Source organism: Mandrillus leucophaeus, unplaced genomic scaffold, assembly GCF_000951045.1.
Source record: "Mandrillus leucophaeus isolate KB7577 unplaced genomic scaffold, Mleu.le_1.0 Scaffold1251, whole genome shotgun sequence".
Lineage (NCBI taxonomy): Eukaryota > Metazoa > Chordata > Mammalia > Primates > Cercopithecidae > Mandrillus > Mandrillus leucophaeus.
Window position 1 is genome coordinate 500,897 of NW_012100888.1, and position 14,081 is coordinate 514,977.

General features: G+C 36.9%; 2 protein-coding genes across 3 annotated transcripts in view; one reads left to right on the forward strand and one right to left on the reverse strand.

The window, feature by feature from the left end:
- Positions 1-10,875, forward strand: part of BRCC3 (BRCA1/BRCA2-containing complex, subunit 3) — a 45,881-nt gene extending 35,006 nt beyond the window's left edge. Inside the window, exons 8-11 of one of the 2 annotated variants that reach the window (XM_011971947.1) lie at positions 5,247-5,378; positions 5,923-5,966; positions 9,265-9,434; positions 10,532-10,875. In XM_011971947.1, coding sequence (XP_011827337.1) covers positions 5,247-5,378; positions 5,923-5,966; positions 9,265-9,416 — 328 coding nt within the window. In that variant the 3' untranslated portion in view covers positions 9,417-9,434; positions 10,532-10,875. The remainder of the gene's footprint in view (positions 1-5,246; positions 5,379-5,922; positions 5,967-9,264; positions 9,435-10,531) is intronic. The other variant, XM_011971948.1, reaches the window with a different exon arrangement.
- The window catches only part of MTCP1 (mature T-cell proliferation 1), an 83,116-nt gene that overhangs the window by 42,325 nt on the left and 26,710 nt on the right, over positions 1-14,081 (reverse strand). The gene's annotated exons all lie outside the window — the stretch shown is intronic.

Here is a 14,081-nt window from a genome sequence, read left to right on the forward strand (position 1 = left end):
ATATTATTAAATTTCAAAGCATTGGATAATTTCACACATAAGATGACATCAGCACATGCTGCCCCTATATCTCACTGAACTCAACTATATACTCTGGAAAGAATGCCAAGCCTAGCTATTTGTGAACTCTGGAATGTAAATAACAGGCAGTTTGGAGAAGGGCCCCAAAGCTTAAAATACCACAGAAGTGGGGATATAAACAAGATCCAAAGTCTCATATCTTAATATCCAAAATAACCAGGACATAAACCAAAATTATTTAACATATTAAGAACCACAGAAATCTCATCTTGTATGGGAGAAGATAATCAACAGATACAAAAGGCAAGATGACACTTATACTGGAAATATCTGACAAGACTTTAAAAGCTGCCATTATGAAAATGTTCAAGCTATCAGTCACAAAAATGTTGCAACAAATATTTAAAAAGAAAGTATCAGATAAGAAATAGAAGATAAAAAAGAAGCAAATGTAAATTTTACAACTGAAAAAATATAATAACCAAAATTTTTAAACTCTAGATTAAAAGTGAGAATGTAATGGAAATGTCAGAGGAAAGAGTCAGTAACTTGAAGATAGATCAACAGAATTATCCAAGCTGGATAACAGATAGAAAAAACTGGAAAAAAAGGGACAGAGTTTCAGAAAGGATAGATATAAAAATCAGTGCAGTAGAACTGTGAGTCCATAAGTCAACCTGTACATTTCTCGTCAGTTGATCTTCAACAACTGTGCCATGATAATTCAACAGGGAAAGAAGAGGCAATTCAACAAATGGTGCTGGGACAGCTAGATAACCACATGCAAAAAGAATAAAGCTGGACCACTATCCTCACCCAATATACAAAAATTAAAATGGATCAAAGATCTAAATAGAAGAGCTAAAACAATTAAACTTTAGAAGAAAACGTAGGGGTACATCTTCATGACCTTCAATTTGGCACTAGTTTCTTAAATATGACATCAAATGCACAAGGGAGAAAGGAAGAAAAAACCAGATAAATTGGATTTGATAAAAATTAAAAACTTTAGTGCATCACAGCACATTATCAAGAAGGTGAAAAAAACAACCTACAGAATCAGAAAAATAGTGACAAATTACAAAAAGCAGTCTCCCCTTATCTTTGGGGAATATGTTCCAAGAACCCCAGTGGAGGCCTGAAACCACAGATAGTACCAACCCCTATTACCCCATGTTTTCTTATACATACACACCTGTGATAAAGTTTAGTATAATTAGGCACAGTATGAGATTAACAACACCAATAATAAAATAGAACAATTATAACAATATATGGTTCACAATTTCAAAGATAGAAGATTTGTTCTTACTATAGGTCTTAGCAGCATTAGCATATGATGTTTTTGCTTTTTTTTTTTAAGTTAAGTTGTATACTTTCATCATTTCACTTAAAGGAAGCACTTTAGGGCTTCTCTTTGGCATAGCAGAACTGCTAACATTGCTACTCATATGTTCTGGGGCCATTATTAAGTAAAATAAGGGTTATTTGAACGTAAGAACTACAATACCATGACAGTCAATCTGAAACCAAGATGGTTACCAAGTGACTAATGGCAGGTAGCATATACAAGGTGGATCAGATGGATAAAGGGCTGATTCATATCCTGGGCAGGTTAGAGCAGGATGGCGTAAGATTTCATCATGCTACTCAGAAAGGTCTGTAACTTAAAGCTTATGAATTGTTTATTTCTAGAATTTTTCATCTAATATTTTTGGACTGTGGTTGACCACAGCTAACTGAAACCATAGAAAGTAAAACAAAGGATAAGGGAGGACTACACATATGATAATGGTATAGCATCCAGAATAGGTAAATAATTCTTACAACTCAAAAATAAAAGGGCATACACTTCAATTTAAAAATAAGCATTCAACACAGGACTGGAATTCCTAGCCAAAACGATTAGGCAAGAACAAGAAATAAAAGGCATCCACATTGGAAAGGAAGATGTAAGTTTATCTCTCTGTTCACACATGAAATATATGTGAAAAACTCACAAAACTGTTAGAACTAATAAGCAAAAAGAAAGTCGCAGGATACAAAAATCAACAAACCAAAATCTATTTTATTTGCATATACTAACAGCAAATAATCCGAAAAGGAAATTTAGAAAGTCTCATTTACAATAATGTCAAAAAGAATAAAATAATTAGGCATAAACTTAACCAAGGAGGTGAAAGACTTATATATTCAAAACTACAAAGTGATTTATAGATTTAATGCAATCACTGTAAACATCCCAATGGTTTGCTTTTTTTTTTTTAAGGAGTCTCACTCTGTCACCCAGGCTGGCCATTTTAAAAATAGAAGAATCTATCCTAAAGTTGACATGGACTCTCAGGGGACCTTGAATAGCCAAAAAAATTTCAAAAAAGAACAAATTTGGACAATTCACGCTGCCTGATTTCAAAAGTAACTACAAAGCTACAGTAATCAAAACAGTGTGCTATCAGTGAAACAGAATGGTGAGCCCAGATTTAAACCCTTGCATATATGGTCAAGCAAACTTCAACAAGGATGCCAACACCACTAAATTGGAAAAAGACAGTCTCTTTAATAAACAATATTGGAAAAATGGAATATTCACATGCAAAAGAAAAAAGCTGGACCCTTATCTTACACCATATATAAAACTTAAATGAATTAAAGACCAAAACATAAGACCCCAAACTACAAAACTAGCAGAAAACATAGGGAAAAAGCTTCATGACACTGGATTTGACAATAATTTCTTGAATATGACACCAAAAGCACAGCTAACAAAAGCAAAAATAGACAAATGGATTACATCAAACTTTAAAACTTCTGTACATAAAAAGAAACAATGAAATGAGTGAAAAGGCAACCTATGGAATGGGAGAAAATATTTGCAAATCGTATATTTAATAAGTGGTTAATATCTAGAATATATAGAAAACTCCAACACTCAACAACAAAAAAAACCTGACTTTAAAATGGGCAAAGGACTTAAAGTGATATTTCTCTTGGCCAATAAGCATATGAAAGAGTGCTCAATATCACTAATTGTCAGAGAAATGCAAATCAAAACCACAATGAGATATCACCTCACACCCATTATGACAGCAACTATCTAACAAAATCAGAAAATAACAAGTGTTGGGAATATGGAGGAGTTGGAACCCTTGCACATTATTGTTGAGATTGTAAAGTGGTGCAATAAGCATGTGGTTTCTTTAAAAACTAAAAAATAGATCTACTATATGATCCACCAGTCTCACTTCTTGGGTGTATATCCAAAAGAATTAAAAGCAAGACCTCAAATAGCTATTTACATACCTATGTTCACAGCATTATTCATAATAGTCTAGAGGTAAAAGCAACCCACATGTCCATTAATGGATGAATGGACCAACAAAATGCAATGTAACATATAATGGAATACTATCCAAACTTAAAAATAAAGGAAAACCTGTTACAACCTGCAGCATGAAGGAACCCTGAGAATATTATGCTAAGTGAAATAAGTTATTCACAAAAGAACAAATGCAGCATTTTTCTATTTATATAAGGTGTCTAATGATCATAGATATACGAAGTAGAATGGTGGTCACTAGGGGCTGGGAGAAGGGAGAAAGGGGAAGTTGTTTAATGGGTATAGAGTTTCAGTTCTGCAAGATGAGAATGTTTTGAAGATCTGTTTCATAACAATATTAATATACTTACATTACTGAACTGTATACTTAAAATGGTTAAGATAGTAAATTTTATTTTTTAAGCACAATTAAATTAAAAAGAAAAAAAAAACCCAAATGGACATTGTAAAAGTGGAAAATACCTAAAATTAAGAAATCATCGTAGGGACTAGCAGCAGACTCAGGTATAGCAGAAGGGATCAGTGAGCACAAATGTTGATAAAATATACCCTAAGTGAAGCAAAGAGTTAAAAAAAAAAAAAAAGAGAATGAAATAGCAGAATGGTGTGTGACAGAACTGTGAGGCAGTATGAACCATTTTAATTTACATGTAATTGGAGCACCAGAAGTAGACAAAGAATGCCTAAAGAGATAGTGGCTAAGAATTCTCTAAAAACTGATTCATACCCATATATTCATGAATCTCAGCCAATCAAAAGCAATATGAATACAAGCAAACTAAAATAGGTACATTATGGCAGCTAAAGGAATAAAAGATATATTACAAATAGTGGAGCAATAAAACGATAAGAATGATGACTGACTTCTCGTCAGAACCCTGGGAGGCTGGAAGATGATGGGGTGACATCTTTAATGTGCATGAAGAAAAAAGCTATCAATCCCAGAATTTTATATTAAGACAAATCAGACATTTTTATGGAAAAAGGCAGGCAGAATCTGGAGAATTCACTACAAGAAATATTAAAAGTTCTTCAGACTGAAAATATATGATTTCAGATGGAAGCATACCCTGACTACTTGGGTGTGGGGAGGGGAGGGCTTGTAATGTCCCATCATTTGTGTGCCATCTGGGTTGTGGTATGGGGACTAGGCATGTTCTGCTGGGATGGGGAAGCTAGATCTTAAGCTGCCTTACCACCATGTGCCAGTGTGGCCTCACAGTGCCAGGGGCCTTCAACCTGAATTCTCCACTGAACCCGCTGGTAGGTAGAGTTTAGGTGTATTTGGGGTGATAAGTGGGTAGAGGTAGACTGGTTGGCCTTAGTAACAAACATTTCTGTTTCTCCCACTCTAGCATGAACATGTGAATATTTGTGAATTTCTTACCTATTTCCCCCCAGGGGAGAAAATGGGAAGTGAGGGCCACTGGTAAACACTGAGTTAGAACAAGTGAGTAATCCCACCTACATAATGAATGTGATGGAGCCATTGAAGAGTCTGTAGTTCCTCTTCTCCAGACTTTTGTGATTAATTTGTTCAACCTCACTGGCAACTTCTTGACTGAAAACAGTATTAATTAGCTATTTCCCCTGACTGGGGAGCAGACCTAAGGACCTTGAGCTCTCAAGGCTTCTCTTAAATTTACAGAAGTGGCCTTACATTCTCTATGGGACTAGGGAATACTGGCTCTGCAAACGGGCTTTTAGTTTGTTCTCCAGACAAACCCGGTTTGAACTCTATGCACCTTGAAGTTGCATCACTAAATGAATTACACAATGCTTAATCTTTGAAGTACGCCATATTCCAAACTTTCAATTAAAACTGTAGAGAACTTCTGATTATGACAACTCAGGGTTTAAAAACTGACCTGAACTGATTGCCTCACAGGTATGAGAGAATCGAAATCCCAATCCATATTGTACCTCATGTCACTATCGGGAAAGTGTGCCTTGAATCAGCAGTAGAGCTGCCCAAGATCCTGTGCCAGGAGGAGCAGGATGCGTATAGGAGGATCCACAGGTAGAGACCCTCTTCACTCCTCTTCTCTACTTCTCAGGACCTAGTCTCTCTTTTCTTCTTCTGTCCTTTTGTCTTTAGCAGCTCAACTCTTGAAGCCCCTTTCCTTTTGCCTCTCTGGGAAAGCTTTCTAGCAGTCTCCAATCATAATGTTTCTCATATTGTATGATAATTTCTTCAACATTTGTTTTTCTTCTGCTTACTTTGGATGTTTCAAGGGCAAGGATACTTTCTTTTTTGGTTAAGAAAAGAAGATAATCCACAACATCTTAATCCTGTTGCCAAGCACTAGGTTTTGCCCAATAAATTTGTACTAAGTCAGAGCTTTGGTGAGAGACAGCAATTTCAAAATTATCACTTTGAATTATCTTTGAATAAAATCACATCCCCCAAATCGTCAGGAAGTTAATATTGGGGATTTAAATACTACATATTCATCTAATACAGTTGGCAACGGTGTGATGCAGTTTATGGTTGGTATAGTCCATGACCATTTTGCTTTCCCTTCAGTGCTGCTTTGCCACTAACCTACTCTATTTTCTTTTAGCCTTACACATCTGGACTCAGTAACCAAGATCCATAATGGCTCGGGTAAGAATTTTTTCTTGAGTACTCAGCATTTTTTCTGAGTATTTCCCTGAAATACTCAGCTGACAGAAGCAAATTTAGTTTAAGTGAGTGAAGTGATGGGTACAAGTTGTCCTCAGATTTCCTTTCCCAAGGGTTTTCCTGATCCTGATCCCAACATTTCTTTTGAACTCTGGGGATCCATGAATACTATAAATACAGCTTAGAGTAAGACAGGAGGAAAGACAGGAAAGAGCTTTACGATAGACCTACTCAGTGATATACTGGCACACGTTTAACAACCAGTTCTCAAGGAGCAGGAGGTTTGTTCCTGATTTGTTGTGTTTGGCGGTTTCTGTGGTGTAATGCCCCTGGCATGGCTGGTTTCAAGCAACTAACATGGCATCAACTAGCTTACAAACTTCTTGGAATTTTAATAGTTGGCTTTTGTGAGCTGGCATGAATTGGTTCCAGCATAACACTACCAGGGCCTGTCATGGTGGGAATTGAAAGAGATGGATGGATAGACAGATAGACAGATAAAAGGGAAGGCATGAGGGAGAAAATCTTTTGATGTCAATAAATATAAAAGTAATTTTTATACAAGGCAAAGGAACAAAAAGCTGAATACAATATTTATACTAATTCACTTGTCCCTAACATACACATTTCCCCAGCCTCACTTTCTGTCTGAGTAACCCTGACTTCTGGGTCATTCTGTGCACTCTTCCCCAGTTACTTACAAAGTCACCAGTGAGGAAGAAAGGGAGGCTTTTGAGTGTTATAGGCAGTTACTTTTCAAAGAAAAGGAGAAATGGCTTGGTCTATCTGTCCCATAATTTTGGTCTCAGGATAAAACATGACAAAGTTAAAAGTTGGTAATGTATGATATATAACCATATTCTAAAGCCACAGTAATTTAAAAAGTATAAATAATAGCTCAAAATAAACAAATAGATCAGTGGAACTGAACAGAGTCCAGAGATAGGCCTATGTATATATAAGAATTTATATTTAACAAAGATATTACTTTAAATAAATGAAAAAAGCATGAATTATTTATTAAATAGGATTGGGACAGTTCACTTCTTTGTTCATTCAGGAAACATTTGAGTGCTATTCTAGGCACTGAGGTACAGTGCTGAACAAAAGAGACAGTCTTAACCTTCATGGAGTTAACATTCTTTTATTTCCATTTGGGGGAAAATGGATTCCTACCTAATACCCTACACAAAAGATAAATTCCAGATATATTTAAACTTTTACTATTGTGGTACAACCACTTTAGAAAAGAGGTTGGCAATTATATTTGCCATATGTCATACTAGTTCCTTTCCTAGGTATATACCTCAAACAATTGAAAACAGCTGCTCAAAGAAAAACCTGTACACAAATGTTTACAGCAGCATTATTCACAATAGCCAAAAGGTAGAAACAACACAAATGTGCATCAGTGGGTGAATGGATAAACTGTGATATATCCGTGTAATGGAGTACAACTCAACAATAAAAAGAACAAACTACTGAAACATGAACAAACAGGATGAGTCTCAAGAACATTGTGCCAGGTGAAGGAAGCATTACACGAAAGGCTACATACTCTATGGTTCCAAATTCAAGAATAAGCAAAACTAATCCATGATGTGGTAGCTGCCTGGGCCCAGGGATGAAGGGGCATTGGATGCAAAGGGAACTGCAGAGGGGATTGTTTGAGGGTGGTGGAAATGGTATATATCTTGACTAGCACTAGTTACATGGGATGTCTTAGTTCATTTTGTGTTGTTATGAAGGAATACCTGAGGCTGGGTAATTTATAAAGAAAAGAGGTTTATTTGGCTTTACAGTTTTGCAGACTGAACAAGAAGCATGGTGCTGGCACCTGCATTTGGTGAGGGCTTCAGGCTGCTTCTACTCGTTACAGGAGGCAAAGGGGAGCCTATGTATTTAGATACCATGTGGCAACAGAGGAAACAAGAGAATGGGAGAAGGGCCAGGCTCTTTTTAACAGCCAGTTCTTGTGGGAACCAACAGAGAAAGAACTCACCCCTGAGGGAGGGCATTAATCTATTAATGAAGGACCCACCCCCATGACCCAAACACCTCACATGAGGCCCCGCCTCCAACATTGGGGGTCAAATTTTAACATGAGGTTTGGGGGGCCAAATATCCAAATTATAGCATGGGGTATACATTTGTCAAAACTCATAGAACTGTATACTTTAAATTGGTTCATTTTACTGTCTGTGAATTATACCCACAAAAGCTCATTTTATAAGTTAAAGAAATATAGGAGGAAAATATAAGAATTTTTTTCAGACTCTAGGAAGATGATGGCCTAAGTATAATGTGAAAACCTGAACTCACAAAAGGAAAGACTGACTAAATAAAAATTAAAGACTTTTATGGGCCCCTACAAAAATAAAAATGTTAATTATTATCTTTAAAAAAAGTACGGATTAAGATAAGATGATCAGTTTTTCACCTTTTCAAAGATTAAATTGAGAGACTATTAGGTGAGGATGTGAGGGAAGTGAACAGTCTCACTGTTCCTGGAGATATAATTTGGTACAATCTGGAAAATACTGGATAATTAGTTTTAAAGTGTACGTGTACTTAGATCTAGCAATTTCACTTAACTGCAGTCTTTAAAATAGCAAAAAACTGGACAGTGGCCATTTCAGTGACAGTCACATATTATGAGAGAAAAAGATACTTACATTAGATGGAATTTGTTTTAAAAGAGTACCTTAGAATCTTTGTCTTACCATGAAGCTGAACATTCACAGTAAAGCATAAAAGATGGTAACTCCCTTACTCTTCGTTCCTCTGTTCTTCATTTTAAAAGAGGAGCTCTCAGGCGTATTCAATTAATGTACATTTCTGCAATATACATAACAGTGTATATGCCTACAGGGCGCTCTGGAAACGTAAGTTGCAGAAGGCAGACTTCTGGCCCATTAGGAGGTTTTGATGGTTTATAGCAAGGGAAGGTCTGAAAGGCTGGGGAAAGGAACCCTTTCGTGGCTCTTAGCCCTTTTGCCTAAGGGAGTAAAGAGCTGGCCATCTTTCTGCCAGGCTTCCGTCTGGCTTATGGATTCAAGATAGCCTCAGAATGGGTATTTTCTATGCTCAGCTCTTCTGTTTTTCCCCTGGCTGGGCCCAGAAAAATTGTTTACCAGTCCTACTTATTACACTTTCTACTTCCTTCTCCAACCCCTTCTTTCTGTGCTCATGGTTGGGGGTCTGTTGGTGATGGAGTGGGGACATGCTAGTGGATGGTGCTTTTCCACAATTATTCTCATCTTTATTTTTCCTATTGAAGTGTTTACCAAGAATCTGTGCAGTCAGATGTCAGCAGTCAGCGGGCCTCTCCTACAGTGGCTGGAGGACAGACTGGAGCAAAACCAACAGCATTTGCAGGAATTGCAACAAGAAAAGGAAGCGCTTATGCAAGAACTTTCTTCTCTAGAATAAATCAGGAGACAAAATGGGGTAAAAAACTTCTTTTTCAATTTGTGTACTAAACACAGTCTGAAAATGCACACAGCTCACATCCAGGCAGACAATAGAGTAGTTCTTTTTATATCCCAGTAGATAAGTTTTCACATGCAATCAGCACAGGATGTCTTCCTGACAGTTTAATTAGAGTTCACTGAACCCTCCTACCTATAACTGACCTATAAGGAGCTTATGCAAGAGAATTTAAGTAGAATATGAAAGTTATTTTTAAAAAGGCTATAGGTGGTACATCGGCAAGGAATATCTTAGAATAAAATGTCTGGGGAGTATATTTTAAACATATTTCCCTTTCTTTTAACTTGGAAGTCTTTATTTTCATTTTCAAATACATTCACTCGCTAGAATATTTTATGTTTCAATTTTGTAGGTATGATGCTTATGTTGGACAAGCAAATAATAAATCTAGTGTCAGTGGAAGGAAGCACCCCACCTCTATGCCCTCATTGAGAGGGCAGTGTCTTCCTTCTTAATTTCTAAAATATATGTTCCGAGATACCTATCAAACATTGAATCTCTGAAGGTACTCTTTAAACAAACATGAGTTCTAGCATATTTGACTCTGAAGTAAATTCCTACTGAGCAGATTCTATCTGCCTAGGAATTTCCATTATAGTATAAATGTGTTTCTCCAGAAACATTTAGGATTTAGGATGTAATAAAAATCATGCTTTTAAAAAGTTTGGTTGCATTACTCTTATCATGTAAAAGCACAAATGATAAATGTGTCTTCAGAAAAGACATACTTTTCTGTGTGCTTGTTGCATACTGGAAACAAAGTATGCTTATTGGATACTGGAAGTTAAGTGATAAAGGCTGATTTTGGTTTTTGTTTATCCTTCTTATTTTTCAAATTTCAAAGTGTTGTCCAGAAGCACCTGCATCAGAATCACTTGAAGGTCAAACCCTATCTCTAGGGATAAAACCCAGAAATCTGCATGAACTCCTTAGCTGATTCTGGGGCATACTCACATTTGAAAACCACTAGCCTTGAGCATATGGAATGTATATACTATATTGTCCCTAATTTCCCACAGCCACTGTTCTTCTCTATTCTTTTTATTTCCCTATAGGAAAGATGAAAATATCCAGTATAAAGTTACTTAAGCTAAATCAATTTTGAAGAAGAAAAACTTGGAGGACTCACATTACCTGACTTCAAGACTTACTAAAAAGCTATAGTAATCAAGATAGATGGTATTGGCAGAGGAACAGACACATAAATCAATGGAACAGATGAGAGAACCCAGAAATAAACCCATATAAATATGCTCAACTGATTTTGAAAAAGTGCAAAAGCAATTCAATGGAGGAAGAATAGCCTTTCTGACAAATTATGCTGGAGCAATTAGACACCCATAGCGAGGAGAAAAAAGAACCTCTACTTAAACCTCACATCTTATATAAAATTTAACTCAAAATGTATAATGGACTTAAATGTAATACATAAAACTATATAACTTGGAAAAAAACCACGGGAGAAAAAGCTTCAGGATCTTGGGCTAGGTGACAAGTTCTTGGACTTTGCCCCAAAAGCACATCCATAAAAGACAAAAACTGATATATTGGACTTCTTAAAAATTTAAAAACTTGTGATTTAAGAAGAGGAAAAGATAAGCTACAGATTGAGATGAATTTGCAAACCATATATCTGATCAATTTGGCACATATAAAGTGTGCTAAAAACTCAACTCTAGTCAGGCATGGTAGCCCATGCTTATAATCTCACCACCTGTATAACAGAGTGAGGCCTTGTCTCACAAAAAGCCACAAAAGCTCAACAATAAAAACAAGCAGTCCAATTAGAAAATGGGCAAAAGACATGAATAGATGTTTCACTGAAGAGGATCTATAGATGGCAAGTAAGCATATGAAAAGCTGTTAAACTCCATAAGTCATGAGGGAATGCAAATTGAAACCACAGTGAGGCTATGACTTACTTATCTGAATGGCTAAAGAAACAATAGTGAAAATACCAAATACCAATGAGGATACAAACTGAATATTTTATACATTGCTAACAGGAATGTAAAATGGTACAGCCACTCTGGAAAAGAGTTTATAAATTTCTTATCAAGTTAAACATAATTTTTTAATCAAGTTAAACATAAGACCCCGCAGTTGTGCTCCTGGACATTCATTCCAGAGAAATGAAAATCTATATTGTACTTGTACCCAAACATTCATAGGAGCTTTATTTGTAATAACCCCAAACTGGAAACAACCCAGATGTCCTACAACAGGTACATGGTTAAACAAACCATCCATAACTTGCAATACTACTCTGGAATGAAAAGGAACTAACTGTTGATACGAGAACATGGTTGTACCTCAGGGGTATTATGGTGAACAAAAAAGCCAGTCTCAAATGGTCACATACTGTATGATTGCATTTATATAATATTCTTGAGGTGACAAAATTATTGAAATGAAGAACAGATTAATGGTTGCCAGGGATAGGAATTGGAGGGGTGTGGGATATGTATGACTGTGAAGAGATGACACAAGGAGTTGCTTTGTGCTGATGGAACAGTTCTGTGTGATTATGATGATTATGATGTTGATTATAGCATTTGATTATGAGGTTAAGCACATGAATCTATACCTGTGCTGAAGTTGTATGGACCTACATACACACAAATGAATGCATGTAAAATCTGGTGATACTGAATAAAGTCTGTAGTCTAGATAGCAGTATAATATCATTGTCAATATCTTGGATATGAAGTTGTGCTATAGTTACAAAACTGTACCACTGGAGGAAACTGGGTAACGGATACGTGGGACTCTGTACTATTTTTGCAACTATAAGTATATAATTATTGCAAAATGAAAAGTTGTAAGTTTTAAGTAAGAAACTGGGACATATGGTACCTATTTTATGAAGTGAGAAAAGGGTGATAGAAAATTTGAGGGGAATAAAACAATTGGAATATTTTTACAGGCCAACCTTTAGCACAAGTCCTTTTCCTTTTCTGGGTTTCATTTTCTTTAGGAATAGAATGAAATTAGAGTAGTTGACCACCAAGGTTTCTTTTAGCTCAGTGTCCAGTCTTTAAAAGTGTTGAGCATCACAAAAAACAGTGGTGTGAACAAGATGTATCATTATTTTCCCAGCTGCACCAATCTGTCTTACCTTTACACAACCCTGTATCCCCTTATGAACACTAGATTCTCTATATTCAATCACATCCAGGGGTCTCATGGTAACTGCATATACTTATTCTCTCTGTTTTCTTATCTCCTATAATTTCAGCTCATTGCCTTGTGACCTCTGCCCACAGCACTTCACTGAAACTACTCCTGCCAAAGTCACCAATGATCTCCACACAGTGAAAGTCAATAGTTGCTTCTCCCATCCTTAATGAACCTCTCAGTATTGACACAGTTGGTTACTCCTCCCTGAAATCTACTTCCTTGGCTTCTCTTATTTTCTTCTCTGGCTAGTCTTCCTGTTGTTCTTTTCTTCTCTAGCTGTTCCTTCTCAAATTCATTCATAGACTTCTCTATCTTTGCTTACCTATATGCAGTTGACATACAAATCTGTATTTGTCCACGCCTCTATCTGAACTCCAGACCTACATTTCCACCTCTCTACTGGACATTTCACTTGGTTGTGTTTTTAAATTTCTAAATTTTTTTTTTTTTTTTGAGGCAGGGTCTCACTCTGTTGCCCAGGCTAGAGTGCAGTGGCATGATCATGGCTCACTGCAGCCTCGACCTCCTGACCTCAGCCTCCCAAGTAGCTGGGACTACAGGCATGCACCACCATGCCTCACTCATTTTTTTTTTGTATTTTTTCGAAGTGACAGGGTTCCACCACATTGCCCAGGCTGGTGGCAAACTACTGGGCTCAAGCAATCCACCTGCCTCGGCCTCCCAAAGTGCTAGGATTACAGGCACGAGCCACCATGCCTGGCCTCCACTTGGCTGCCTTAATGGCACATAAAAATTAATATATCTAAATCTGAAATCATAGTTTTCAATGTAAACTATATTCCCTTCCAACATTTCTTACCTCAGTGAATAGTGAATGTAACATCTATTTGCACAAACCGGAAACCAAATAGACATTCTTAACACCTCTCTCCATTACCTTCTAAACTACTTATATTGATAGAGTTATAGCAATTTGAAATTCTTTTTCTAACCTAGTAATCTGAGTAATTTGTAGGATAAGCATGTCAGGGGAGGGGCAGGTACATGGAGGTGTCAGTGCCTGATGGCTGAGGAAGCAGGCTGGGATTACTGCGTGGAGGTATCAAAGTTTCCAGCTTTGTGGCTCCGTGGTCGGGTGGAGGGGCAGGGGGAGAGATCCAGTGGAAGCCATGTTGTGCCAGTGCCCTCAGGGTGAGGAGGCAGCCAGCAATGTGCTACATTAGGCAAATAACTAAATTGATTGAGCGAAGAAGTAAATCTGTTGAGGAAAATGGGAGCTAGGTTTCTCAGTGTCAGAGAAATTATTTGAAAATATGGAAAGGCCAGGCGCAGTGAATCATGCCTGTAATCCCAGCACTTTGGGAGGCCGAGACAGGTGGATTGCGAGGTCGGGAGATCGAGACCATCCTGGCTAACACAGTGAAACCCTGTCTCTACTAAAAATACAAAAAAAAAAAAAAAAAA